Source organism: Leptonychotes weddellii, chromosome 13 (genome assembly GCF_054177405.1).
Source record: "Leptonychotes weddellii isolate Sample4059 chromosome 13, ASM5417740v2, whole genome shotgun sequence".
In the NCBI taxonomy this organism is placed as follows: Eukaryota; Metazoa; Chordata; class Mammalia; order Carnivora; family Phocidae; genus Leptonychotes; species Leptonychotes weddellii.
Window position 1 is genome coordinate 64680098 of NC_138381.1, and position 26732 is coordinate 64706829.

At 41.6% G+C, this 26732-nt stretch overlaps 1 protein-coding gene across 4 annotated transcripts in view; it reads right to left on the minus strand.

Moving 5' to 3' along the window:
* GRK3 (G protein-coupled receptor kinase 3) overlaps nucleotides 1-26732 on the minus strand; it is a 124910-nt gene that overhangs the window by 92348 nt on the left and 5830 nt on the right. For 3 of the 4 annotated variants that reach the window (XM_081801940.1, XM_081801939.1, XM_081801942.1), the window contains one exon: nucleotides 8860-8936. In XM_081801940.1, the coding sequence (XP_081658066.1) occupies nucleotides 8860-8936 (77 nt within the window). Of the gene's footprint in view, nucleotides 1-8859; nucleotides 8937-15032; nucleotides 16236-26732 lie in introns of those variants that run through there. The other variant, XM_081801941.1, reaches the window with a different exon arrangement.

Below are 26732 nucleotides of genomic sequence, written 5' to 3' on the forward strand. Positions count from 1 at the left end.
AAAGTTTAAATGGATCTTTAACTCTTTCTCTCACTAAAAGTCTCCACAAAAGCAAGGATAATTGATGCAGAACTGAATGGGGCCCCAGATTTTTCTTCTCCATGGTGGCAGGCCGGCCAGACAAAGTTTTGTACAGATAAGATGGGGCCGGAGCCTGACTCTGCCCCTGTCAATCGGGGCCCGCGCTTCCAAACAGAGTGGGGAGTAAAAAAGGAACACAAGGATTGAAGCTGGTCCTCAGGTTCAGATTCCCCTCATCACAACCAAATGCAAAAGTGCTCAATTTGCTATAATTTAACCCTGGCCTCTAAGGAGAGAGTTGCATAGTTACAAATTATTTTTTTTGCAGATTTTAACCATTTTTATATTTTGAAGCACAGAACACTTCAAGCAATACTTTTATAAATTAAAAAAAATTGATTGGCAACTATGGTCTTTGAAATTAACAAAAGAGTAATCCTAAAATGTTTTCTTTTGTGTTGCTTGGGTATGTGTGTGTTTGTTTACTATTTCTGTGGTCTTATATAATTATCGATTCTTTTTTAACAGGTACCTATGAGATACCTGTGTCCATCTTTGTTTCTATAGAAACTGCTCAAAAATCTTCTTTGAAAGGTAGTAGTTTCTACTTTTCTAATGTACTCTTTTTATAATGAAACATACACTTTTGTTTCCAAAGCCCATATCAAGTATATTTCTTATGCCTTAACCCCAGATGCCAAATAGAATTTATGCATTCTTTCTATATAAATGTTCTCAGAAATCATGCTAAATATATTTGGGACCAACATAAGAAATATTTAAGAAGTCAAAGTGAAAAGTAAAAATTGAAAAGGAAAGGCACCAGAATGGAAAGAAAGAAGTAAAATTGTTTTTATTCAGAGACAAGATTCTCTTTGGGGAAAATCCTAAGGAATTCACATGCACACACGCATCTCCTAGAATTAATAAACTAGTTCAGCAAGATGGCAGGATCCAAGACCACTATGCAAAAACCCATTCTATTTCCACGTACTAGCGGTGAACAGCCAAAAATGAAATTAAGGAAACAATTCCATTCAAAATAGCATCAGAAACATTAAAATACTTGGGAATAAAATTAATGTGATGTAGAAGACTGAAAGCCACAAAGCAGTGTTGAGAGAAATTAAAGACAACCTAAATAAACGTGGAGACATTTCATTTTTATGGATCAGCAGACTTAATGTTGTTAAAGTAGCAATTCTCTCCATATTGATCTGTAGATACAACACAATCCCAGCAGGATTTTTTTTTTTTCAGAAATTGAAAATCTGATGCTAAAAAAAAAAAAAAAAAATCTGATGCTAAAATTCATATGGAAATGCAAAGGATCCAGGATAGCCAAAAACAATTTTGAAAAGGAAAAAAAAGACGAAAATGGGTGGATTTTTATTTCCTGATTTCAAAACTTAACATAAAGCCATAGTAATCAAGACAGTGTGTTACTGGCCTAAGGCAAAAATCAATGGAACAAAACTGAGAGTCCAGAAATAAATCCTTCAATTTATGGTCAATTAATTTTCAACAAAGGTGCTAAGACAATTCAATATAGAAAAGGAATTTTTTTTCCTTTTTTTTTTTGAGAGAGAGAGCACATGAGCCGGACAGGGGCCAGGGAGTGGGCAGAGGGAGAGAGAGAGAATCTCAATCAGACTCCACGCCCAGTGTGGAGCCCACGCAGGGCTCGATCTCATGACCCTGCGATCATCACCTGAGCTGAAATCAAGAGTCAAACGCTTAACCAACTGAGCCACCCGGCACCCCAAGAAATGTTTTTTCGAACACAGTATTCAGACAATTGGATATCCACGTGCAAAAAAAAAAAAAAAAAAGATGAATTTAAACCCTTACCTTACATCATATGCAAAAACTAACTCAAAAATCAACCAAAGGCCTAAATTTAAGAGCTAAAATGATAAAACTTCTAGAAGAAAAGAAGAAAATCTTCACAGCACTCATTTAGGAAGAAAGTTCTTAGATAATCTGACACAAAAGTACAATTTTTAAAAATGTATAAACTGGGTTTCATCAAAATTAAAACCTTCAGCACTTCAGAAGTCACCACTAAGAAAATGAAAGGGGAAAGCCAGTCACTCGGAGACAATATCTGTAAATCATACATATGATAAATAATGCCAAGAAAGACAATTTCTTAAATGGACAAAAGATTTAAACAGGCATTTCACCAAAAAAGATGTAAGAAGGCTAATTACCATAAACATGTTCGGTATCACTGTTAGGGAAATACAAATCGAGACCACAATGAAGTAGCCACGAGATCCACGAGAATGGCTATGACCAGAAAGACAACAGCAAGTGTTGATGAGGTGATGGCAAACCTGGAACTCTCATAAATTGACAGTGAGAATGAAAAGTGGTACAGCCTCTTTGGAAAACGACAGCAATTTCTTAAGAAGTTAAATAGGCCTGTACTAAATACCCCAGCAATTCCAAAACTCCTAGTTATATACCTAAGAGAGACGGAAGCCTACAGCCACACTTGCACATGAACACTCAGAGCAGCATTGTTTTTAATGAACAGCGGGAATGATCCAAATGGATAACAAAATTTGTGATCTATTCATATGATGGAATATTAATTCAGTCTCAAAAGGGGGTGAAGGACTGGTACGCACAACATGGTTGAACCTCCAAAATCTGACGCTAAATGAAAGAAGTTAGACACACAAGACTACAAGCTATATACAGCAGCTTCCCACTCGCATGAATGGGAGTCAGTGTTATAAACTGAGATGTTCTCGTGGCAGTAGGTGATGTAATGTTCTATCAGCCATGGTGTTCTTCGAACATGAGGGTAACATTTGCATACTTCATGATTTAAGTACCTACTCTGGAGTCTCCTTATAATCAGAAACACTGTCCTCTAATTAGAATGGATAGGCAGACAGAGGAGCTAAGTAGATTGTCGACAGACAGATGGAATTTATCAAAGGCCATGCACCTCACTTGCATTATTATGAGATTACTTCAGTATATCTTACAGAAAGAAAATGGTAACAAAATCTTAATCAGAATTGATAAGTTCATTTGACTGTCTTTCAATAACTAGTATCCCTTTAAAACCATTCTTTGGATAAGCCAAACCAAGAACAAACACTGTGTTAATACCTCAAGTGAAAGTTTTACTGACAGCAAATTAGGAATCAGCATAATTGATGTCCATTAAGACATACAATTTCTGTATAAGGAGGAGAAGGAGGATAAAGCAGCCTGTCACTTAATCTTTTTTTACTCTGAAAACTGGCAATTAAAAACAAAGACTTAAGGGCGCCTGGGTGGCTCAGTCGGTTAAGCGACTGCCTTCGGCTCAGGTCATGATCCTGGAGTCCCGGGATGGAGTCCCGCATCGGGCTCCCTGCTCAGCAGGGGGTCTGCTTCTCCCTCTGACCCTCTTCCCTCTCGTGCTCTCTGTCTCTCATTCTCTCTCTCAAATAAATAAATAAAATCTTTAAAAAAAAAAACAAAACAAAGACTTAAGCATTTATCCTGCTGTATCAGTTTTCTATTGCTGTGTAATCACCACAAACTCAGTGACTTAAAAATACCATCCATTTCTGAGCTCACATTTCTGTAGGTCAGAAGTCCTGGTGGGCTCCACTAGGTTTCCCGCTTAGGGGCTCACAAGGCCAAAATCCAAGTGTTGGCAGGCTGGGGACTTATCTAGAGGCCCCAGGGGGATCTGCCTTCAACCTCATTCAGATTGTGGGCAGAATTCAGTTCCTATGGTTGTAGGACTGCGGTCCTGGTTTCCTTGCTCAGCTCGTAGAGAACACCCGCAATCTTCTCACGTTGTCCCCCCAACCTGCAAAGCTGGGAACACCATGTCTAATTGCTCTTGTGTTTTGGTCTCTCTGAATTCCTCTTCTGCTGCCAGCCTGAGGAAATTCTCTGCTTTTTAAAGGGCTGGTGTGAGTAGATGAAGCACACCCAGAACACGGCCTTGATTTCCTCTATAAATTCTCCTTCACTGGGTTTGCTCATGGGAGTCATGCTGGGAGGCCAAAGTCATAGGAGTTGCCTTCAAATTCGGCCAACCACACCTATCTTTCCTGCACGAACTATACTCATTTTTTTAAAGATTTTATTTATTTTAAAAAGAGAGAGAGAGCACATGCACATTTGGGAAGGAGGAGCAGAGGGAGAGGGACAAGCAGACTCCGTGCGGAGTACAGAGCATCATGTGGGGCTTGATCCCACGACCCTGCGATCATGACCTGAGCCGAAATCAAGAGTCAGATGCTTAACGGACTGAGCCACCCAGACGTCCCCCTATATAAGCTATATTTAAAGGCAACCCAATAGCCTTAGTTGATGAGCAGAAGTAATAAAGATGGAAGGAATGGCATTATTAGAAAACCCCCATTTGGCAACCCCCTAAAAAAATAAGCAATTTAGGCAGCTAGCGTCAATGAAAATGAAACCAACGGCAGATGACAGCTTGATGAGAAACTGCAGAGCTGACCATACCTGAACCCACTCTAGAGACAGGACTACCGAGTAACACCTACGTGTCATGTGCCTCCAGCCACGAAGTACACAGCACCACCTGTGAAGTACTCTTACCAAAAAAGTCGAACCAATCTAATTAGCTGTTAGAGCTAGCTTTCAGTTTACAGGAAATATAGAAAATAGAAGTGCATTTTAAATGATCTCATGAAGAAGGGAACAGAAAAATCCAGAATGTGGACTATTCTGCAATACAACTGACCCAGTTTCTTCAAGAAGTCAACTAGGGGAGGTGAAGGACGGGGACACCTGTTCCAGATTAAAAGAGACATTATTACCAACTACAATATAAGAACAATATTTGGATCCTGATTCAAACCAACCAAGAATAAAGGGACATTTTTAAGTTAATCAGAAAAAATGTGACTATAGACTCAGAATTACAGTAAGCATCACCATTAGATATTAAACTAAGAATCATCATTTTCATTGGTTGGGGTAAAGATTAAGGTTGTATAAGAAAACATCTGTAGTTTTTAGAGATGCATACAGGGCTGAAACCCTATAAAGGGCTTGCTAATTGCTTTATAACATTTTGGCAGTCACACAGAAAGGGGATGGACGAGGCCAGTGGAGCAGAATGTTACGAAAGAATGAACCTGGCTGATGCATATGTATGGGGGATTATTAGTCTACTTTCGGGCATGACTCGATATTTTTATAATAAATACAATTTCATTTCAGAGCTTTCATTCCTGGAGCATCCGCTGAGAACCAATCACTGTCTTAAGGGTTTCAAAGACACTACTCACGACTGCCTTCTGCAGTAGGGTACTATTCTGACCCCCAGTTTTATAGATAAGCAAACTAACGACATGTCAACCAGTTTGGGGTGGAGCCAACAGGTCAGCCAGTCAGCTGTCATCTCAACAAAGCCTCAGAAGCCAAGTAAATGAGAGATTTCTACCTTTTCCATTTCACAAAGCCTGTTGGCACATGGGCTGCAGCACGTGCTCCCAGGCAGTCTCCCAAAACCACGTGCCCACCATCAGCACCGGGGAGGGCGGAAGGTGCCGGAAGGCAGAAAAGGAGCCAATAGGCAGGGGATACAGGGGGAAAGGGAAACAACAGAACCAAGGTGGTGACACACGGAGACAGTCATGGAAAGGGGCAGATGGAACAGATGGGAGAGACAAAGGCAAAGGCGGTGGGGGGCTGCCGAAATGGGAAGATATAAGACCGACAGAGCTGGCCACCTTCCTTCTGCCCCCACCCCTAACACCAGCCAAAGAGAGAAGGCCGCAGAGCAGGAGGTGGGGCCAGACACTGAACATGCAGCCATGCCCAGACGTAATTACAGATCTGTGTTTGGCGAGGCGACCATGTACTCTTCTCTCCCCATCCTGCCCCCCAGGCAGTCGCTGTTCTTTCCTGTGACCTTCGAAGTTCAGACTTAGCTTCCCCCGACTGGCTCTGAGCTCACAATGGGGAAGGAAGGGAAGAGGAAGGAATTACTTATTCATCTAAGCAATTTTTAAATTCTTTAAAACAGTTTCATCGAGATAGAATTCACAGGCCACCAGTGCACCATGAAGCTGCTCTCGGGGCAGAACCTGTGTGGCTGGGGCTAGGGCACGAGGCCCCCTTCATGCCAGTAGGGCACTCAGGTCAAGGGCTCCCACGGCCAGCTACCCACAAGGTTTGGATCAAAACAATGGGAAAGACATTGGGAGCCTGGGAGCCTGCATGTGTGTTGCGGGGACGGCAGACAGGAAAGGCGTGAGGATCAGAAAACACAACGGGAGAAAGAATCCTTGGGGTATCTCACAGACTGGCATGAGAGCTCAGGGGACAGCGGGTTTGCCACAATCCTCCAGTATGCCGTTCCAGTAACGGGGAACCACCTGCTCAAATTACAGGTTAAGAACCACCTTCCTCTAGTAGCAGCATCATTTATAATAGTCAAAAAGTGGAAATAACTCAGACACCCGTCGACAGATGCAAGGATACACAACCCGTAGAACAACCATATAGTGGAAGACCGCCGAGCATAAAAAGGAATGAGGTCTTGGCACATGCTACAACACGGATGACCTTGAAAATGATCTGAAGAGCCCCATGCAACGGCCACTTATTGTCCGGTTCCGTCTAGAAGGAGTGCCCACCACGGGCAAATCCATAGAGGCAGAAATTAGATTGGCAATACCTGGGGGTGGAGGGAGAGTGCTAATGGGTATGGAGCCTCTTTTTGGGGGTGCCGAAAATGTTCTAAGATGAGGCTGTGGTGCGGGTTTGCACAAGCCTGTGAATACGCTAAAAAAGTATTGAACCGTGTTCGTGAAAGGATGGTGTTTTATGCCGTGTAAAACAGATCTCAATAAAGCTGCAGATCAATTTTTTAAATTCAACTAACAAAGAAGTCGTTCCTTTTTTCCCTTCCCTCCCAAAGATAAGGAGTTTCTCTATTGCTATCATGACAGTTTTATTTTCTGTTCTTTAGCACAAAAGCAGAAGCAAAGGGGAGCTTTTATTTATGCAGATGACAGTTACCCAAATGCCGTGAACACAATGAGAAGCAGCAATAAAACATGAGACAAAAGTCAAACTCTCCACTGCTCTGTTCCCGCACCTAATCCTGATGACCGGGCTGAAATACTTCTAGGTAGGCTAAGGGCCACCAGCCCTCCACACATTGTCCTCGGAGCACAGGCCAGCCACACCGGCTGCTTGTCCGGAACCCAGCATCCAACTTTTGACCACTGTACTTAGGGGTTACCACAGAAGGTGCATCGCCTTAATAGATGGCCAATTTGCAGACTAGATAAAAAGTTTGCCAAAATCCAAAGACTTTCTAGATCGGTTTCTACTTTACTTGAACACAAGAGAGCATCATGACTCTTTCTTAAAAAAAAAAAAAAAATCTATCCTGTTCTTACTGGGTGACCCTCTCTACAGTACATTTTATATTCACTGTTTCCCTTCCAAGAGCTTTTACAGAATGACCAGAGAAGGAGAAGGACAAATCAGAACAAGTCACCTCACCAACGTGAGTCTACATGTCCTAACCTGTAAATAGAAAGGCCACCCAGAATTACGGTGAAGGATATTCAGTCTCAAAGGGATCAGTCAGTCTGTGTCTATGAATCATGGAGACAGAACTAAGTGCAGAAACTGAGTTCCAGGAAACTTTAGTACAACCACAGTTTCTTGAAATTTTAATAAAGTAATTTCCTCTAGGATTAAAATAATTTAAAAACTATGACACAGTTCCTTGGCAAACCTTCTCTGAATAATTGTGGGAGGCAAGTAAGGAGCAAAGGAAAGAAAAGAGCTTCCAATTCTCTTATACTCAGCTAAGGTGCTTTCATGTAAAATCCTGGAATTATCTGTTTATCGCATTACTATGGGCAGATCAATAATATAGCCAGCTGGCAGGCCAAACGATAAATCCTATCCTAGTTGAAAACAAAATATTGTCTAAGAAATTCCTGGACAGCAGGAACTGATTTGGGGGCATGAGAAAAAGAAAACAGGTAGATTGCCCTCTTACCTAACCCAGCGGGCAGTCACCTCTAAACAAATTCCCAGCCCTGCGGAAGGCAGGTGAGAACACAATATTCCATTGTTTTGCAGGCCTTGAAGACCCACACTCAAGCAATCCCTGCTCAGTCCTCATTTCTCCAGGCACTAACTGCTGTAATCAGAGAACACGCCTACACATCCACACACCTGCACAGGCCAGGACCAGCACTGGCCAGACCTGGGTACCAGCCGGAGAGAGATGGATCCTTGACCCCTATGTACACAACAGGGGAGTCCTGGTGACCCGCTAAGTACTACTGAATGGAGCCACGGGGATAAGAGTGATTGACACGGAACTGACAATGACGAGCAGCATGCAAAGACTATAAATTAGCCCGTGAAAACTGATGAGATATCGCAAGCCAGCCCCACACTTTGGAAGGAGATGGCCAACCACAGGGGTGCAGTATGCTTTTGAAGACACATGCCAACTCCTTGTGATCACAGAAAGTACAACAGCAGTGAGGGAGGCTGGGGACCTCAGACTCGGGTCCGAACGGAGAGCTTTTCTCTCTGGTTACCAACTATCCATCCTTTGATTTTGGCAACCCCCAACTGCTTTAAAACCTCGAATCAAACTAGTCCGTTTCCCAATAGCTTATTCACAAGATATATTACTAGGGATGTAAGTAACCATTCAGTATCTTATTACTCCATAAAACTTCCTTCTTCCCCAGCTGGAGCTATAAAGCACATAAAGCACTAGGGGGCTGCATTTATACGCAACGGTAATGCCACCCGAAACCACCACTGAACTCACGGTATGCCAAATGAGTAAGTGGGACTTACCAATTTTCTGGTTAAAAATCTTGTCAAAGGTGATTTCATTTCTCTCCTGAAGATACTTCTGCATCACACTCCGGATACTAAAAGAGAAGAGTGACACGTTTTTAGCAGCGAAAGCCTGCATCATGAGAAACCATCCCCAGCGTGGACAACACATAGATGTCTTAACTCAACGCAGCTGGTTGACCAGAGAGCCCTCACAATGACATCCGTGACTGCATGGAGGGCTGATGGCACTTAAACCTGGAGGCGTCATGACCCCAGCTGGTGCCCCCTCCCGTGACTCAGGGCCGACCTGACATGTGGACACTTGACCAAAAATAACTTAAGGACTGACTGTGGAAAGTTCGCCCTCAACACCACCGTTTTTCAAAATACACACAAGCATGAGCACACGTGACACATTCTGCTAATCGATTAATGAGCTTCTTTCTAAAACAAAAGCAAATGTTCCCTGGATACATGACTGAGATTTTTAAAAACCACATTTCTATACATCAACAATAAACAGCGAGAAAACATAATTAGAAGGAAGATTTCACTTAAGATAAAATAAGAAACACCAAATGCCTTGAAATAAATCCTTCAAAATATGTGCAAGAACTTTGTAGGAAAATTACAAAATGTACTGAAAGACGTAACAGAAAAGCTTAATAGATGGAAAAGTACACCACAGTTATGAACAGAAAGATTCAATACTGCAAAAAACCAACGTCTACCCAAATTTATCTATAAAATCAATTCAACCCCAACTCCCATCACTATTCCACAGAGTTTTTCATAGAACATAGAAACAATCAGGTCTTTATAATACAGAACAACACGGGATCAAGAATAGCAAAAACATTTACAAAGAAAGAGAGTATCGAGAACAAGGCTTATTATGAAGCTAAAATAATTAAGAAAGGATAAACAAATTAATCAATGAAATGGAATAGAGAGCACATAAACATGGAACTTTAATATATAAGGCAGAAAAATGGAGAAACTAGGGATTATTCAACAAGTGAACCAAAAGTGAATATCCAAATGGAAAAAGTAGAAACTGAGTCTCTATCATCCACTGGTGGGAAAAAAACTGGCAGCAGCACCCCCCCCCTTTTAAAAACTTTTTAAAACTAACTGATTGAGGTATAATCTATATATAGTTAAATGCATATTTATGTGTACCAATAGATGAGTTTTTCACATTTAACTACTATCCTAATCAAGATACAGAATATTATTTTTTTTTAAGATTTTATTTATTTGAGAGAGAGAGCACGAGTGGGGAGGAGGGGCGGAGAGGGAGAAGCAGACTCCTCGCTGAGCAGGAGGCCCCACGAAGGGCTCCATCCCAGGATTCTGGGATCATGACCTGAGACGGAGTCAGACGCTTAACTGACTGAGCCAGCCAGGTGCCCCAAGATATAGAATATTTCTATCACCCCAAAAGGTGCCCCTTTGCAAGTCTCCCCATATTCTAGGATCCAGTCAAATACTGATCTCCTTTCTGTTAATTCAGATTACCTACTCCTTCTAGAATTTTAGATAAATAAAATCACACAATATGTTGTCTTGTGTGCCTGGCTTCTTTCACTTGACATAAGCAAGCTTCCTCCATATTGCTGTGCACATAAGTATTTAGTTCCCTCTTATTGCCAAGTAGTATGGCATTGTACGAATATTCCACCATTTGTTTACCCGTTCATCTGTTGATAGACATTTGGGTTGTTTCCAGATTGGGGCTATTATGAATAAAGCTGCCTTAAATATTTGTAAGTCTTTATATGAGCACATGTTTTCATTTCTCGTGGGTAAATATCTAGGAGGGAAATTGTTGGTCATATGGTTAATTATATTTAACATTATGAAAAACAGCTGAATTATATTCCACAATGTGTGATGTTATATTCCCACCAACGATGCATGAAGTCCCAGTTGCCCCATGTCCCTTGCCAACACTTTGGCTGTCAGTCTTTTCAGTTTTAGCCACGTTAGGTAGTGTAAGTGGTGGCTTATTTTAATTTGCATCTCCCTAATGAATGACGATGTTGAGTATGTTTGGACATTATTGGATTATTGGAGTGCTTACATCTTCTCCTGTGAGGTGTGCAGTGAAATCTTTTGCCTACCTTTTAATTGAGTTATCTGTCTTATGACTCAATTGTAAAATTTCTATGTCCTGGAAACAAGTCCAGTGTCAGATTTATGCGATCGTAATATTTTCTCCCAGTCCACACCCTGTCTTCATTTCCTTCATGAAGTCCTTCCAAGAGCACAAGTGTCTAGCCGATGAGTTCCAATGTATTATTTCGTTGGTGGACCACGCTAAGAAATCTTTCACATCCCACGGTCAGAAAGATTTTTAACCTAATATTTTCCTTTAGAAATTTTAAAACTCTAGCTTTTATGTTTAGGTCTAAGATCCGTTTCAGGTTAATTTTTGTGTACGATGCAAAGTAAAATCTCAAGGTTCTTTTTTTCCCTTATAATACCTAGTTATTCCGGTATCGTTTGTTGGGGGGGAAAAAAGTATCCTTTCTCCATTGAATTACCCTGGCATCTTTGTTGATGCAACACTAAATTTGGGCAGGTCTATCTTTGGGCTATCCTGTTTCATTGATCTGTATCTCTATCCTTCCATCAATACTACATTGTCTTGATTGCTAGAGGTTTAGAGTTGTCTTGAAATCAGGTAATCCAACTTTGTTTTACTGCTTTTGTGGGGTTTTTGGTTTGTTTGTTTGTTCATTTTTTGGCTATCCTAGGTTCTCTGCATTTCCATTTAAGTTTTTTCCCAGAAATTTCTTCCCAGAAAAAGCCTGATGGGGCTCTGATTTGGATTGTGCTGAATCTATAAATCAGTCTGGGGGGAATTAACCTCTTAATAATATGAAATGTACAATCCATAAATATGACATACTTCTCCATTTACTTAGGTCTTCTTTAATTTCTCTCATTGCTATATTGTAGCTCTCAGTACAGAAGTCTTACCTTTTCTTGCAATCGCTTTCTCTGGTTTTGATATCAGGATAATATGATTCATAAAAGGAGATGGGGATAATTCCTTTCTCCTCTATTTTCTAAAAGAGTTGGTGATTGATAGTGTTAATTATTCCTTAAATGTTTGATAGAACTCATCAGTGAAACCATGTGAGTAGAATTTTCTTTGTGGGAAGGTCTGAAACTTACACATTCCATTTCTTTCATAGATGTAGGGCTACTTATATTTTCTGTTTCTTCTTGAATTAGCTTAGGTGACTTGTGTCTTTTAAGTAATTTGTCCATTTCTTCATCCAATCTGTCTAATGGAACTCAAAATAATGATTCTGAGTAAGAGAAGCCAGGTCAAAAGAGACAGACAGACAGACAGAGACAGAGAGAACACACTGTTTGATTATAAAGAGGCAGGAGCAAACACTGGGGGGATGATGTATATGGTAAAATAATATACATACATCTCTTGGCACAAGAGCTCCTAAAAGCCTTGGAATTTCTTAGTGGTAGAAGTATCTTATTCATAATAAGCCCTTTTCAGCCCTACCTGAGTTAATGCTAATGGAGGTAACTCTTGGTAGGCCCCTAGACAGCTTCAGGATGGAGCCAGCTGCCAGAGGAACCAACCATGTGATTAGAGGGTTGGAAATGTTAGCCCCACCACTTGACATCTGAGAGACTAGAGACTGAGTTCAACTACCAGCGACCATAATTAAGCATGCCTATGTAATGAAACTTGGATAAAAACTCCAGAACGATGAGGTCTAGAGAGCTTCCAGGCTGGTGAACCCATGTATGTGCTGGGACAGAGGTGCTCCACTCCACCTCTTCCCAGAAGACCTTGCCCTATGTAACAGCCCCTTTGAAGTTCCTGATTTGTATCCTTTACAACAAAACGAACCATAAGTATAGCACCTTCTTGAATTCTGGGAGTCGTGCCAGGGAAATACCAAACGTAAGGGGAAGATCATGGGACCCTCAAACTTGCAGTCAGCCAGACAGTAATGCAGATAGGACCCCATTTGCAGCTGGCATCTGAAGTGGGGCAGTCTTGTGGGACTGAGCCCTTAACCTGGGAGTCTGTGCCAACTCTGGGTGGTTAGCATCAGAATTGAATCCAATTGCAGGACACCCCGCCGGTGTCAAGGAATTGAGAATTGTTGGAAGGTGACATCATGTATGTGCTTGTTGTCTTAATTTTGGTAATGGCTTCACAGGTTTAGACAAATTTTGCCAAACTAGACATCTGAGAAATGTAGTTCATTTTACATTAATTATACCTCAAAAAAGCTGGGTTTTCTAAAATTGTATCACAAGGAGGTGATCAGCAAAATCTTGAGTGTTGGAAATTCTCTACAACACCTGACCCTATTTCTTTAACAAAAAAATTTCAAGAGGGAAAAATGATGGACAGGAACCTATAGTTCAAAAAAAAATGTAAAAGAAATAACAGGCATAATGGATGGACCTTATTTAAAACTCAATCCGAGTAAAAAAATATCTTATAAAAACTGGAGAAATATGAATACAGACTGAATATCTGATGTTAAGAAAGTATTACATTTTAGCAATGGCAATGTATTATATTTTTATATTTTAAAAGAGTTATCTTTTAGTGATACATACAGAAATTTTACAGATGAAATGATCTATTATGTCTACTGCTTCAAAATAATCTAAAGGGAATTAGGAGGTATGGATGAAACAAGATTGGCTATGTGTTGATAACATATAAAATTGAGTAATTGCTACATCAATTTCATTATACTATTCTCTCTGTACGTGGTTAAAATTTTCATTACAGAAAGTTTTTTAAAAAATCAAATTCTGGGACGCCTGGGTGGCTCAGTCGGTTAAGCGTCTGCCTTCGGCTCAGGTCATGATCCCAGGGTCCTGGGATCGAGTCCCGCATCGGGCTCCCTGCTCTGCGGGGAGTCTGCTTCTCGCTCTGCCTCTGTCTCTCTCTCTGTCTCTCATGAATAAATAAATAAAATCTTTAAAAAAAAAAAAAATCAAATTCTGGCCTCCAGACTCCTGAACCATTTCTTTACATACCTCCTCATCAAAATAAGGCATATATACTATATATAAAACCCTATATATTGCTTGGAGGCCTAATGAATTTTTAAAAAAATTTAATGCCAAATGGTTAGAGATATATCAACCCTACCCGTCATGACCTATTGGGGTCCTGCCATACAAATACCATACAAGGTAAGTATAATAAATATCATATCATAATTTAAAATTTTTTTCTGCTACTGAAGTTCTTGAAAGATCTGCTCTCTACTGGCCAAGGACTAGGCAGGCTAAGTCGTACTTGAACATCTTACTAACAGAGAAACTACACTATTTATGACCTAGTTAGCCAATTCCCATTATTAAAAGCCTCTATATTCTCTACGAGGTTTAATTCTGTTTTATTCTGATGTCCAAAACAAAATGCATTTAAACAAATATCTCTAATAGTATGTGACATATCACCTAAAAAATAAAAAATGAGGGTACATAAGGTAGTTGTGAAGATAAAGCAAGATAAGAGACTGCTTTGTAAGAAGCACGATACAAATGAGTGATTACCATTACTGACCACCAAGAAACCCAAAAGGCAGATTTTTTTAAAGATGAGATGACTAAGCAGTCTTACAAAGATTCAATTCCCCCAAAAGGAAATTGCTTTCTTTTATATGTAGTTACTAAATATTTTCCACTAACTGCTCATTAAACACCCAAAATAGAGCTACATTATCCCAAGTCACAATAAAAACTCCACCACTAGATTTAAAACCACTGAATTCTGCCAGATAGACTCTGAAGAGGTCTGTAAGAGAATCTGGTATGATTTAATGTCAACTCTTCTCAAGGTTCCTTGGTTCACCAGATCTTTGGCAGGAAAGTCTTGCATATAATTTGCATAACATTAAACATTTCAGTATGAGGCAATCTACACTTAGACAATCACAACCCAATTAAGCTAAATGTGAATTTAAGTTCCTTTGTGTTTTTTTCTACAATATTTTGACAACCCATATCAGCTTTTTAATGCCTTTTCCTTTGCAATATATTACCTGATATTAAAATGACACTAAACATAACTTGAATTTCATTGGTCCGAGAAAACCCATCATGTTAACAAAAGTCGTCCCTGAACAGATACAATTGGAAGGATGGACACATTTATGGGGTCATCAGCTTACCTAATCAAAGCTACGAAACCTCATGCTCTACACCATCCCTTCGAATCAGTTACGATGATCATGTTAGGATCCATTCACCTTCATTTTTCCAGAATACTTCTGAATCGGCAACAGCACAGGAACAGCTAAGCCTCGGAGGACGAGGGAGAGACCGAGGCCAGGAGAGTCTGTAGCAGGGTCTGGAGCATCCTCCTTGTTTCCAAGAGCAAGTTTCCACGTCATTATCTCATTTACAAGATTCCAAGGGCCTCTCATTTTGCCCACCGTCCAAACTCCTTAGCATGTTACAGGCAGCATTTCCAAAGGGGCCCCAGCCCACCTCATCACCTGCATCCTGCCTCTGTCTTTCTCCCAGAGCAGTCATGCTTGGTTTTTTTTACTGCTCAATGATTCTGTACATGCCAGTCCTCCTAATGCCTCTTTTCACATGCAAACCTCCTACTTATCCCCCAGGGTCCAGGCCGGGGGTCATTGACACTGCGATGCCTTCCCCATCTCTTGCAGAGGTAAGTCACTTGGGATTCCCCTGCCTGTCCTGTGGCACTGCTATACCACTTGCCCCAAGTGTACTCTAAGTATCTGTGTATCTCTTGTATCTCCATCCTCTTGGGGAGGAAAAGCTGATGCATTCATCTGTTCGCGTAATCATTCATTCATTCATTCATTCAAAATATGTCCTGCATCCTTTCTTTGAGACAGCCGGCCACTGTGGGTGACACCAGGGATACACACAGTGAGTCCTCCCGTGTCTCTGCCCTGGAGGAGCCCATGTCTACAGGGGTGACAGAGGAGTAAACAGGAAGCCCCAGTCCAATGTGGCAAGTAAGCTTCAACAGGGGCTGCAGAGCCCAGTCAACTGAAGCACAGAACCTGAGGGGCCTCTGGCAAAGACGAAATCAGAGAGAGCGCAATGGGACCACTCGAGAAGGATCTTATAAGTCATGCCAGCTTGTACCAAATAACTGAACCAAATGGACAGACGACAGCGGCAATTAAAACACACACACACACACACATAAATGCCAGATCACAAACACTTCCTACTTTTAGACTCATTTATTTTTCTAACTATGTGCAAAGCATACCTTCATTACCACCCATGAGATTAATGTCAGCTCTTCATGGCTTTTTTTAAAGCAAACACTTCCTTTCCAAAGACTGACAGATGACATTCTGTTTCTACCACTGGTAAAAATCCTGATTCGCTGGACACAAGTCGCTGTACCTCCTCGTCCCCCAAACACCACCCAGACCTATCGTCTCCCACTCTTCCCCGAGACAACGTGAACCAGGCTGGGACCTCAGTGCATGAGCACCGTCTGGTCTGGGCAAATGGATTCACAAACTAAAATATGCTCCACAGAAGATCGGTCAATATAATTTTTCTTTGACTTGTCTTTCAGTTTGGTATATGATACCTATTGTCCTACGAGAACTCAGCGTGATCATATCATCATATCCACTGATCTTCTCCTTTAGAGCTTCCAGGTTTCGTGGCTGCTTACAAGAACCTTTTATTATACTCGAGTAAAAAAAAAAATACATTCTCTCATATTTTTAATATTTTTATAATTATCTCACTGAACACTCTGGCATTTATTTTTTTTATACAAAGCATGAGGTTTCGTAGCTTTGATTAGGTAAGCTGATGACCCCATCAAGAAGGGATTATAACTTGGACAGCCGGTGATCACACACCATTCTTTCCCCACCAGACTCGAAGTGTCACCTTTATGCATAAACCAAATTCACACATACACGGCTTTGCATGTGTGGGCCAGGGCTGTGTGTGCCTACACCAAAACCACAAGTGTAACTGCTACAGCAATGTTTTCTTTTTGACGGAGCAGATTCCCCGTTGTTTCATTTTTTTCAAAATGGGACTGGTTATTTTTGCCCATTCTTCTCTTCTAGATGAAGGGTCATCTCCTTTCAAGTTCCTTGAAACTCTCGTTTGGATTTTGATTGGGATTGCCTTGGATTTAGAGATTCTCTTGAAGAGAACTGACATCTTCCCAAACTGCGTCTTCCTTCTTACCTAGAAATATCTTGTAGCTCTCCATTTATCCAGGTTATCTTGGTCTTAATAAAGTTTTGTTTTTCTCCATACTGGGTCTTGTCAGTAATTACGGTAGTTAGTGAGGTCTAGGTTTAGAACAACGCATTAGAAAACACTTATTTTAAAATAATTATTTTGAAATGTTTTGACAAATTAATATTCAAATAACTTAAAAATAGAAAGCTATTAAAGTCATTTCAGTAAGAGAGACTTTGCATCTCATAGTTTCATTAGGTGCTGGAAGGATGCTTACAGGGTAGATCGTCGTAAACAGCAAGGGTTATTATTTTTTTCCTGCTAAATTTAAATATCGGAGCTATGATTTAAACGAGAGTCATGAAGTTCAGTGAAGTCTTCTGCACCCAGGGGGGTAAATGGATATCGTTTTCTAAAGTTTCATTTCTTACTATGCTTTCTCTCTTAGAAATCCTTCTTGTGTGTTTTTTTTTCCCCCTTCATCGTTCCTCAGGTCAACAGGTTGTAAATCTGTCCACACCACTTGGATTAGTCAGGACTCTGGCTGCAAGTGAACTGACTAAAACCCTACCCACACCTTTGCGATCGGTGTCATGGAGTCTCTTTCTGAGTCACCTACTGCGGTTTCCAAAAAGCACATTCGTCCTCCGGGCACACACACCCCCCTCCCCGCCCGGGGCCTAAGTTGTTGGAGATGCAGCACGACTTGCATCTGTGTGCACGCTCCCACAAGGAGTTTATATCCTAAGTCTCCAACGCTCTTACCCTGACATGGGGTCAACCGAGGCTTCCAGCAGCCCTGCAAGCATAGGGTTGTGATCCTTGGGTCTAGCCGGCTACTCTGTTGTTTTTAAACATAATTCTAAAAATGTTCAAATGTGCAAAAGAGTATAGTATAGGGAGCCCCCATAACTGGCCTTCAACGCCCCCTGAACAGCGGCCAAGGTTTTTAGTCTGCGGCTTTTATCCTCACCCTGACTTTCCCTTCAGTTTCCTTTTTTAAAGATTTTATATATTTATTTTGACAGAGAGAGGGAGAGAGTAGGAACGGGATGGGGAGAAAGGCAGAGGGAGAGGGAGACGCAGACTCCCCGCCGAGCAGGGAGCCCGATGCGCGACTTGATCCCAGGACTCTGGGATCATGACCTGAGCCGAAGGCAGGTGCTTAACCGATTGAGCCACCCAGGCATCCCTTTCCCTCAGTTTTCAAAGTATTTTAAAGCTTGAAACCTCTGACTGCATGTCATTCTACCCTTACTACCTCAGTTTGCATTTCTAAAGATTAGGGACACTTTCCTTACATAAATACAATCTATTATTATTATTCCCCAACACCCCCCCCCCCGAAATAATAACTCCTGAAGATCTACTACCCAGTTCCCATTCAAATTTCCAAAATTCTTTCAGAGGTGGCTTTTGAGCCAGGATCTAATCTAATGTAATCAAGATCACACATTCATTGGCCTGTTCTCCCTCTCCAATCTGTTATAATCCAGAGTATCTCCCTCTCTCCACCACCCACTTGTTATCGTCACACCAGTGACTTACTGAGGACACCAAGATAGCGGTCTGGAGGAGGGCTCCCATTCTGGATTTATCTGTTCACTTCCTCCTAAGGCCAATCTGTTCCTCTATTTCCTGTAAGCTCAAAGTTTACCTCTAAAGACTGGATTATATTTGAGGCCAACATTTGGGAGTGAGAATGGCCTTGGTACTGGATGGTCTTGGTATTTCATATTGCCTCGCCTAAGAAGGTACATAGGTATTTTTTCTTATTGATGTGAAAATTACTTAGAAAACTGAGTTGGTGATAGTCTGATTTCTCCTTTTCAAATTCCCCATGACATTTCATCTATTGGGTTCATACTCTGATGACCTTTGCCTACATCAACACTTTCATGAAGGGTTGCAAAAATGGGGGCGCCTGGGTGGCTCAGTCGTTAAGCATCTACCTTTGGCTCAGGTCATGATCCCAGGGTCCTGGGATCGAGTCCTGCGTCGGGTTCCCTGCTCTGCGGGAAGCCTCTCCCACTCCCCCAGCTTGTGTTCCCTCTCTCTCTCTCTCGCTGTGTCTCTGTCAAATAAATAAATAAAATCTTAAAAAAAAAAAAAAGAGTTGCAAAAATGATGACTCTTCTAACATTTGCTGCAATCCTGTAAGGAAGAATTATGTCCCATCAAGTAGGACTTTCTGATCACCCTCAGATGTAGCTCTTACAGGAAAAGTAAGAAAAGTGCTAAATTCTTTACCTTTTTGATTGTCACTTTTCGGGGATGGAGTTGGTACCATATTTTGACCACCAGTGGTGATCAGTAAGGTGTTCTGTTTTTATCCGTGTTGTTTGGGGATCTCCCTTTCCGATATCATGGATGTATTAGCTTCATACTGCTGCTATAACAAAGTACCTCAAACTTGGGGGCTTCAAACAAGAGAAGTGTATTATCTCACAGATGTGCAGGTCAGAAGTCTGGAATGGGTCTTGCTCAGCTAAGATCAAAGTGCCAGCACAGCTTTGTTCCTAGTGGAGGCTCTAGGGGAGTATCCATCTCCTTATCTTTGTGAGCTTCGAGAAGCCACCCATATTCCTTGGTCTGTGACTCCATTCTACCATCAAAGCCAGCAAAGGGCAGATATTCCTTCTCATGCTACCGCACTCTGACTCTGACTCACCTCTCTTCCTTGCAATGGTTCTGGGCACGGCCGGATAACTCAGGATAATAATCTCTTATTTTAAAGTCTGCACATCAGCTGCCTGAATTATATCTGCATCCTAATACTTTCTTGCCATGTAACGTTCACATACTCACAGGTTCTGGGGACTAGGTCGTGGACATCTGGGGGGCGGGGGGCTGCTATTATTCTGCCCACCACAAGGGCCTGAATATATTCAGAGTATTTTCATCAACTGTAGCCATATTCTTTTGATAGTCACACTGTCCTGCCTTGGCCAGTGAGGACCCCTTCTTTCTGCCCCTGCACTTGTGAGATCTGGTGCCCACCCCAACTCTTGGATGGCTCCTTTTCCTGATACAACAGATAACAGAAGCTCCAGGCTCTTCTTGCCCAGGCCCTGCCCACGCCCAGAGGCAGGTGTGTTTGTGAAGGGTACCCACTGCAAGAGGACAGCAGTTGTCTCTCAGGTTTTTCCACGGCTGAAGCTGAGACATATATGTATGTGATAAGACCCTCCCCTCAAAAAAAATCATGAATTTAAAATGACTTTCCAATTCAAATTTAACCAGGGTTTTTACTTAGCTCTTGTCTTGTACTCCTGTATCTCTTCATTTACATTTAAAATCTTGGTTCTTATTACCCGGCTGTATTTACACAGTCTATATGAAATGATTTTAAACTAACAGTAACATTAACACTTCTGAAGGCAGCCCTATTTATCCTTAAAACATACAGGACAATTTGGCATCATCTTGCAAAACTGAAAACGCCCCTCTCTTACTTCTAGGGGTCTATTCTACAGGCCCAAACATACCCAGGTCAGCACATTCGCTGCCATGGCGCTTGTGATTATGAACACCGGGTTAGGTCAGCAACGGTTTTATGATGCATCATGCAGCAATTCAAAAGACTGAGAAGCCTCTCCACGTTACCAATGAGGACAAGCTGAACATGTCTCAGTAGGTACAGAGGGCAGGTTGTAAAGGGACTCACTACTTTGTTCCTGACAAACACAACCCCATCCCAGGATGATGTCAACAACCTTTCTGTGTGAAGGTTAAATGTGCAACCTGTTTCATTAATTTCCTATCACCATTTAGAATGGCCTGTTAACAAGGTTAACATGAAAAATCCTTTACGTATCTAGAGTAAACAGACAAGTAGGGTCAAGCCAAGGACACGCATGTACTGCTGATGTGCAGAGAGAGAGAATTTTACTTTTTGTTTTTTAAGATAAGGGTACCTGTGAAATTACAAGAAGATGTCTAGGGTCAGAAAACATTAAGAAACTTTGACATGTAGCCTTTCTCAATTTATAACATGGCCATTGTTAATGATAACTAACTCTATTACTGAACATGAAATTTATGATACCTTGTCTTTTAAGGAATTATTCATATATTTATTATTAAATCAACATCTCCAATGAAATTATATGTGAGCTACCAGAGTACCTTATCAGATCCCTATAGTTGATTACCCTTACTGGGTGAAAACAATTCATTTTCAAAGATTTTATTTATTTGTCAGAGAGAGAGAGCGAACATAAGCAGGAGGAGAGGCAGAGGGAGAGGGAGAAGCAGACTCCCCGCTGAGCAGGGAACCTGATGTGATGCAGGGCTCGATCGTGACCTGAGCCGAAGGCAGATGCTTAACCGACTAAGCCACCCAGGTGTCCTGACAATTCATTTTCAAACTGTGTTGGTAATATCTGAAATTGACACTGTTCTAAGAACCTTCTTTTCTTAGATGATTCATATGGCAAAAGATAGTCTGTAGGTATCTATTAAAATGCAGTTTTGAGCCCTTTGCTAGCAATGTGATCTTGAACAATTAGTTTCTCTCTGAACCTGAATTTCCTCCTTCTAAAGGAGATGATGAGTATTGTAGAGCCATTTCCAAGAATCTGAAAATAAGGAAGAAAGCGTGCCCTCTGAGAGTAAAGATTTAAATCAATACGTAACACAAAGGGCAGAGAAATGCCAAAGTTTCCTGGGCTGGCTGGCCCTGGCTGTGGCTTCAGTAACTGTCTTATCAGATCCAGAGGAGGTCTGCCCCCCAGTGAGAACCGGAAGGACGGGTCATCACAGAAGTCATCACTGCCAGGGAATTCAAGGACTTCACATCCAGCGTAAAGCCACCCCGTGGGGAAGTGACTTGGTCCCAGCTACTGAAACTGATAAGCCTCAGGCTAGACGCTTCTGACCCCTCAGGACATTCCAACCCCTTCGGCCATGAGCCCATGCAGGCTGCCCTACCTTCTGAGGAACAGTACACTTCCACGAGGGAAACTCCCAGGAGAGAATGCTCTGGTCACACAGCCTTCAGGCATCTGAACTCCTGGCAGATTAGTGTTGAGCATAAAGTAGTAAATTTGATATTCTACTTAGTTTGGCTTTTCAGATAAATCTACTAGGTGAATTAGTGCATTCTGGGGAGTGGGAGCCTCTAGCTTCATCTGATTCTCAAGAGGGTCTTTATATAATAAGAACCATTGGGCACGAGGAAAAATATGGGTTAGTCAGGCAGACTTGGCTGACTGGCATGCATTTTACTGTAAAAGACAGACGTGCTTGGGCACCTGGGTGGCTCAGTTGGTTGAGCGACTGCCTTCGGCTCGGGTCATGATCCTGGAGTCCCGGGATCAAGTCCCACATCGGGCTCCCTGCTCGGCAGGGAGTCTGCTTCTCCCTCTGACCTCCCCCGCCATGTGCTCTCTCTCTCTCTCTCGTTCTCTCTCTCTCAAATAAATAAATAAAATCTTTAAAAAAAAAAAAAAGACAGACGTGCTCAATGCAGTGATAAAATCTAGTTTCTGGGTCTGAATGGCTGAGGGTCATCCCAGAGACCACAGGAAGGACACTAGTGTCTAAGGAGACAGCCCAAATAGACAAAACGTACCTTTCAATATGGTGGACAAGTCTGGAGCATTTTTTTTTCTTTTTTAAACTTCTACCTACCACAATAGAGGATAACTGTAAAAACTAAAAACAGTATATACATGTAAAACTATAAAGCACTGCATACAAGTATTAGTGAGGTTTTTTAACTCTCAATTCAAATCTATCAAATAAATATGAAATAAATGATCAGCTCTCGCTGATATACACATACAGATCTAAATGTTAAGTCCAACAAGTGGATCACCATGGAGATCCTTTCAGTATTGACCCAAGTCACGCTCCAGTTCTGGAGAGAGCTTCCAAAGAGGAGAAGGTTGGAATCAGGGACGCCTGGGTGGCTCGGTCGTTAAGCATCTGCCTTCAGCTCAGGTCATGATCCCGGGGTCCTGGGATCGAGCCCCACATCAGGCTCCCTGCTCAGCGGGAAGCCTGCTTCTCCCTCTCCCACTCCCCCTGCTTGTGCTCCCTCTCTCACTGTCTCTCTGTGTCAAATAAATAAATAAAATCTTAAAAAAAAAAAAAAAAGAAGGTTGGAATCAATGAGGCACTTCCAAAGAGTCTTGCTTTTTCTTTCTGTTCTGCCATCACAGACCCTACCCCTAGATCCCTAGATGGTCATGAGATAACCAGTACGAAAAGGCCAGGAAAAAATAAGCTTTTCTTATTTTGTAACCTGATCTTTTTTTTTTTTTTTTAAATAATTTGAACACCCATTCCCCATTAAGAAGGGCACTTTAGTAAAAAGACAGAGACACACAGAGACACTGGCTGGTTTTCCTTATGGAATAAAAAACCAAGCAAACGATTGAACCCTAAGAAATCCCTGACCACAGAAACTGTCACACTTCTTTGGGGGGTGGGGGGAGATCATGAACCTAAGTATATCCCCTCTCATGCATGACTCAGAAACTGCTCATGTGCAGAAAACACCTTCCCCTTCTAGGCCAGTTCTAGTTGTGACATTTTGCATAAATAATCAGCTTTTCTCCACTGCCGGTGGCAACCAAAGAGAAGGAAGCAAGTCCTAAATGGAGCACAGAAGACAGCACAAAAGCTTTACACTCTAGTCTATACTTAATGTTGGGATGACAAAAGCCACCGCATAATTAGGGTGTCATTATAAGAAAAGAAACAGTAAACATAGCTAAGGAAAGAATGACCGATGAAAGAGGAATATTAAAATCCCTTGACCTTGCCTGTTAGGGTTAGTTCTGTTTCTAAATGGAGTCTAGGTACCTCGTTTACCACCCCTCCCAACCAAATAGCAAAAGTCTCATATTTGTAAAAGAAGACACATCTGAAATGTCATCTCAGCTTTAGACATTCACAATGCAAAATGAAAGCGTGCCGTACTCGACAGCTGTGTACATGCCTTCCCATGTAGCTTCGAGTTCATTTTTAACTTAAGCCCTTATCGAACACAATGCAGATACAGAACATTTAGAGTAACCTGAAAATATAACCAGAGTGCTCTTTCTAGAAAAATAACAAAAAACAATGGACTGACTTAATTACACAAAGCACAAACACGGAGAGCGCATTCTTCAGTCAACGTGCCCTGCTGAACACGGAGATGCTTGCTGCCTTCCCCAGCAAACTCCTAATGGAGTTGTAGGTATAAGTTCTTGACTGTATGAAACATAAGCCCTAAAATCCTCAGAAAAAGACTTTTGCAGCATAATTACAGCTCATTCTCTTCCTAAAATATTTTAGCCTATACTTATCTAAGAAGTATACAGGGCCTGGAACTTACTTAGCACTTGGCAAGTGGCAGTCCCTGTCATAATACACGTGTAATCTATCCTAGCTTCCAAATTCTGACTTAATGGAAATGTTAATCCCCTAATCAAACTCATGTAATGAATTTTAAATCACTGGAGGAACCAAAAATTTTCTCCCCATAATGGAACTTTAGGGACTCAAACATACACTTGAAATACGATTTTTCACTCGTTTTACCATCACTGAATTAATTATAGTAATTTTACAGGTATCGTTTTAGTCTTTGTAAATTTTAATATTCTTATTTAGCCAGGTAATGTTCAGACTGATAAGCAGAGATTACACAGAGTACATACAGACTTCAGCTAGATTTAGGGAGTGACTAAAGGAACAGGGGGACAGCTTCCCATGAAAGCCACTGTGGGATGGGGAGCTGCCCTCAGATACTGGAAAACCTGTCACTTTTTACAAGGGATTAAACTTGTTTGGCATAACCACAAAAGGATAGCAAAAGATCAGCGCACAGAATGACTGCAAAAGAGCTTTCCAATACCACAGAGCTTCCAAAGATGTTCCTCAAAGATGACCTGCCTGGACATCAGACAGGGACGTCACCCATCCAATGTATGACTAAATTGGATGCCCTCCAAGATGTTTTCAAACATGAGATACTACACTGCTATGTTATTAACATGCAATCTATTAATGTCTAAGGAATACTGAAATGAATCCCCTTATGCTCAATACACTGAAGCCAGCTGCTTTTAGGCTATGATTTTGGGTTCATTTTACTGAAGCAAAGACCTCCAAAGGATGAGTTAACTCTCCTAATTGCTTAGTTATCTGTATTTAAGAGTAGCATGCTTGTTAACTCTATGTACTAAGGTCAACATAGCCCAGAGCCTAATGGATAGATGATGGATTAATGGAAAGATGGATGGAGGAGGGGATGGATGGATGGATGGATGGATGGATGGATGGATGGTTGGATGGAAAGAAGGAAGGAAGGACAGACAGATGGACGGATGGATGGATGGAAGAAAGAATGGATGGAAGGATGGAAGGATAGATGGATGGACCAAAGGAAGAAAGAATGGATAGAAGGATGGGTGGATGGAAGGATGGATGGATGAATGGATGGATGGAAGGATGGATGGATGGGTGGGCGGATGGAAGGAAGGAAGAAAAAGAGGGATGGTAGAAGGGGAATAAGAGGGAGGAGTAGAAAAGAAAGAAAAAGAACTGAGTGAGGCATCATGTGTACAAGGTTCTAGACAGACAATGCCACCACAAAGCAAGAGGAAGAAAACTGAGAAGAAATCTGGGAAATTCACTTACTTATGTGTCTAAGGGTCAACATTTGCTCTTTGCTGCTTGAGCCAACAAACCAACTTTTCAGAAGTCCTGGCTCCCAAGCCTGCTTCCTCAGAGCACAAGGGGCTCCACGCAATGCTGCTTTATATCTGCTACTGTTTTGTACTTTCTCAAGGTGTCACGTTTTGTGCTACATATAATCCCTACAGCAACCAGCTGTGGTGTAAATAAAAGAAAAATCACCCTTTAATATTTCATCCAATCCTTTCCTGAGTTATCAATGTTTGAAATTAATGTTCTATCTTGTTTACAAATATACTGCATGGATAGAAAATGCTCACAAGAGACAGACTGGGGGGGGTAGGGCATTTTGTTATCAGAAATGAATAGATACATATTGTACAGACAGGGAAAACTAAATATAGTGAATTTAAGTGACTTACTAAGGGCCCATGGCAAGTTGCCAGTGGAATCGGGTCCATAGTTCCTGGTTTCTGATCTAGAACTCTACCACAGTACAGCAGGTAGTAGAGAGGACCCAGGGATGAAACAGATGACCTTCAAGTTCACCAAGGATGAAGCTCTGGCCTCAGTACCTTCATATAATCACCTCTTCCTACTCCTGAGACCCCGGAAGAAGGAAATGGCAGCAGACAAGAATACAGGTCCAAGGCTGGGTCGAGGCTGACTGTCACAAAACACCAATCACAGAGTAAATGAACTATAAAGATATTTTCACTGTCCTCTCTATACCGCCCTATATAGAGAGTTCTACAATCTGCAGATGCTCCATGTTGAAGCACAGATGACCCAGGAGAAGACTTCCAAAATTAGAAGAAACATTTACAGAATATGGGAAGCCAAGGTATTACTTCTCCCCCTGCATTTTATTTTAGACCCACAGAGCAGTCAAGAAAGGCCCAGGGGTGGGGCGCCTGGGTGGCTCAGTCGTTAAGCGTCTGCCTTCGGCTCAGGTCATGATCCCAGGGTCCTGGGATCGAGTCCCGCGTCGGGCTCCCTACTCTGCGGGGAGCCTGCTTCTCCCTCTCCCA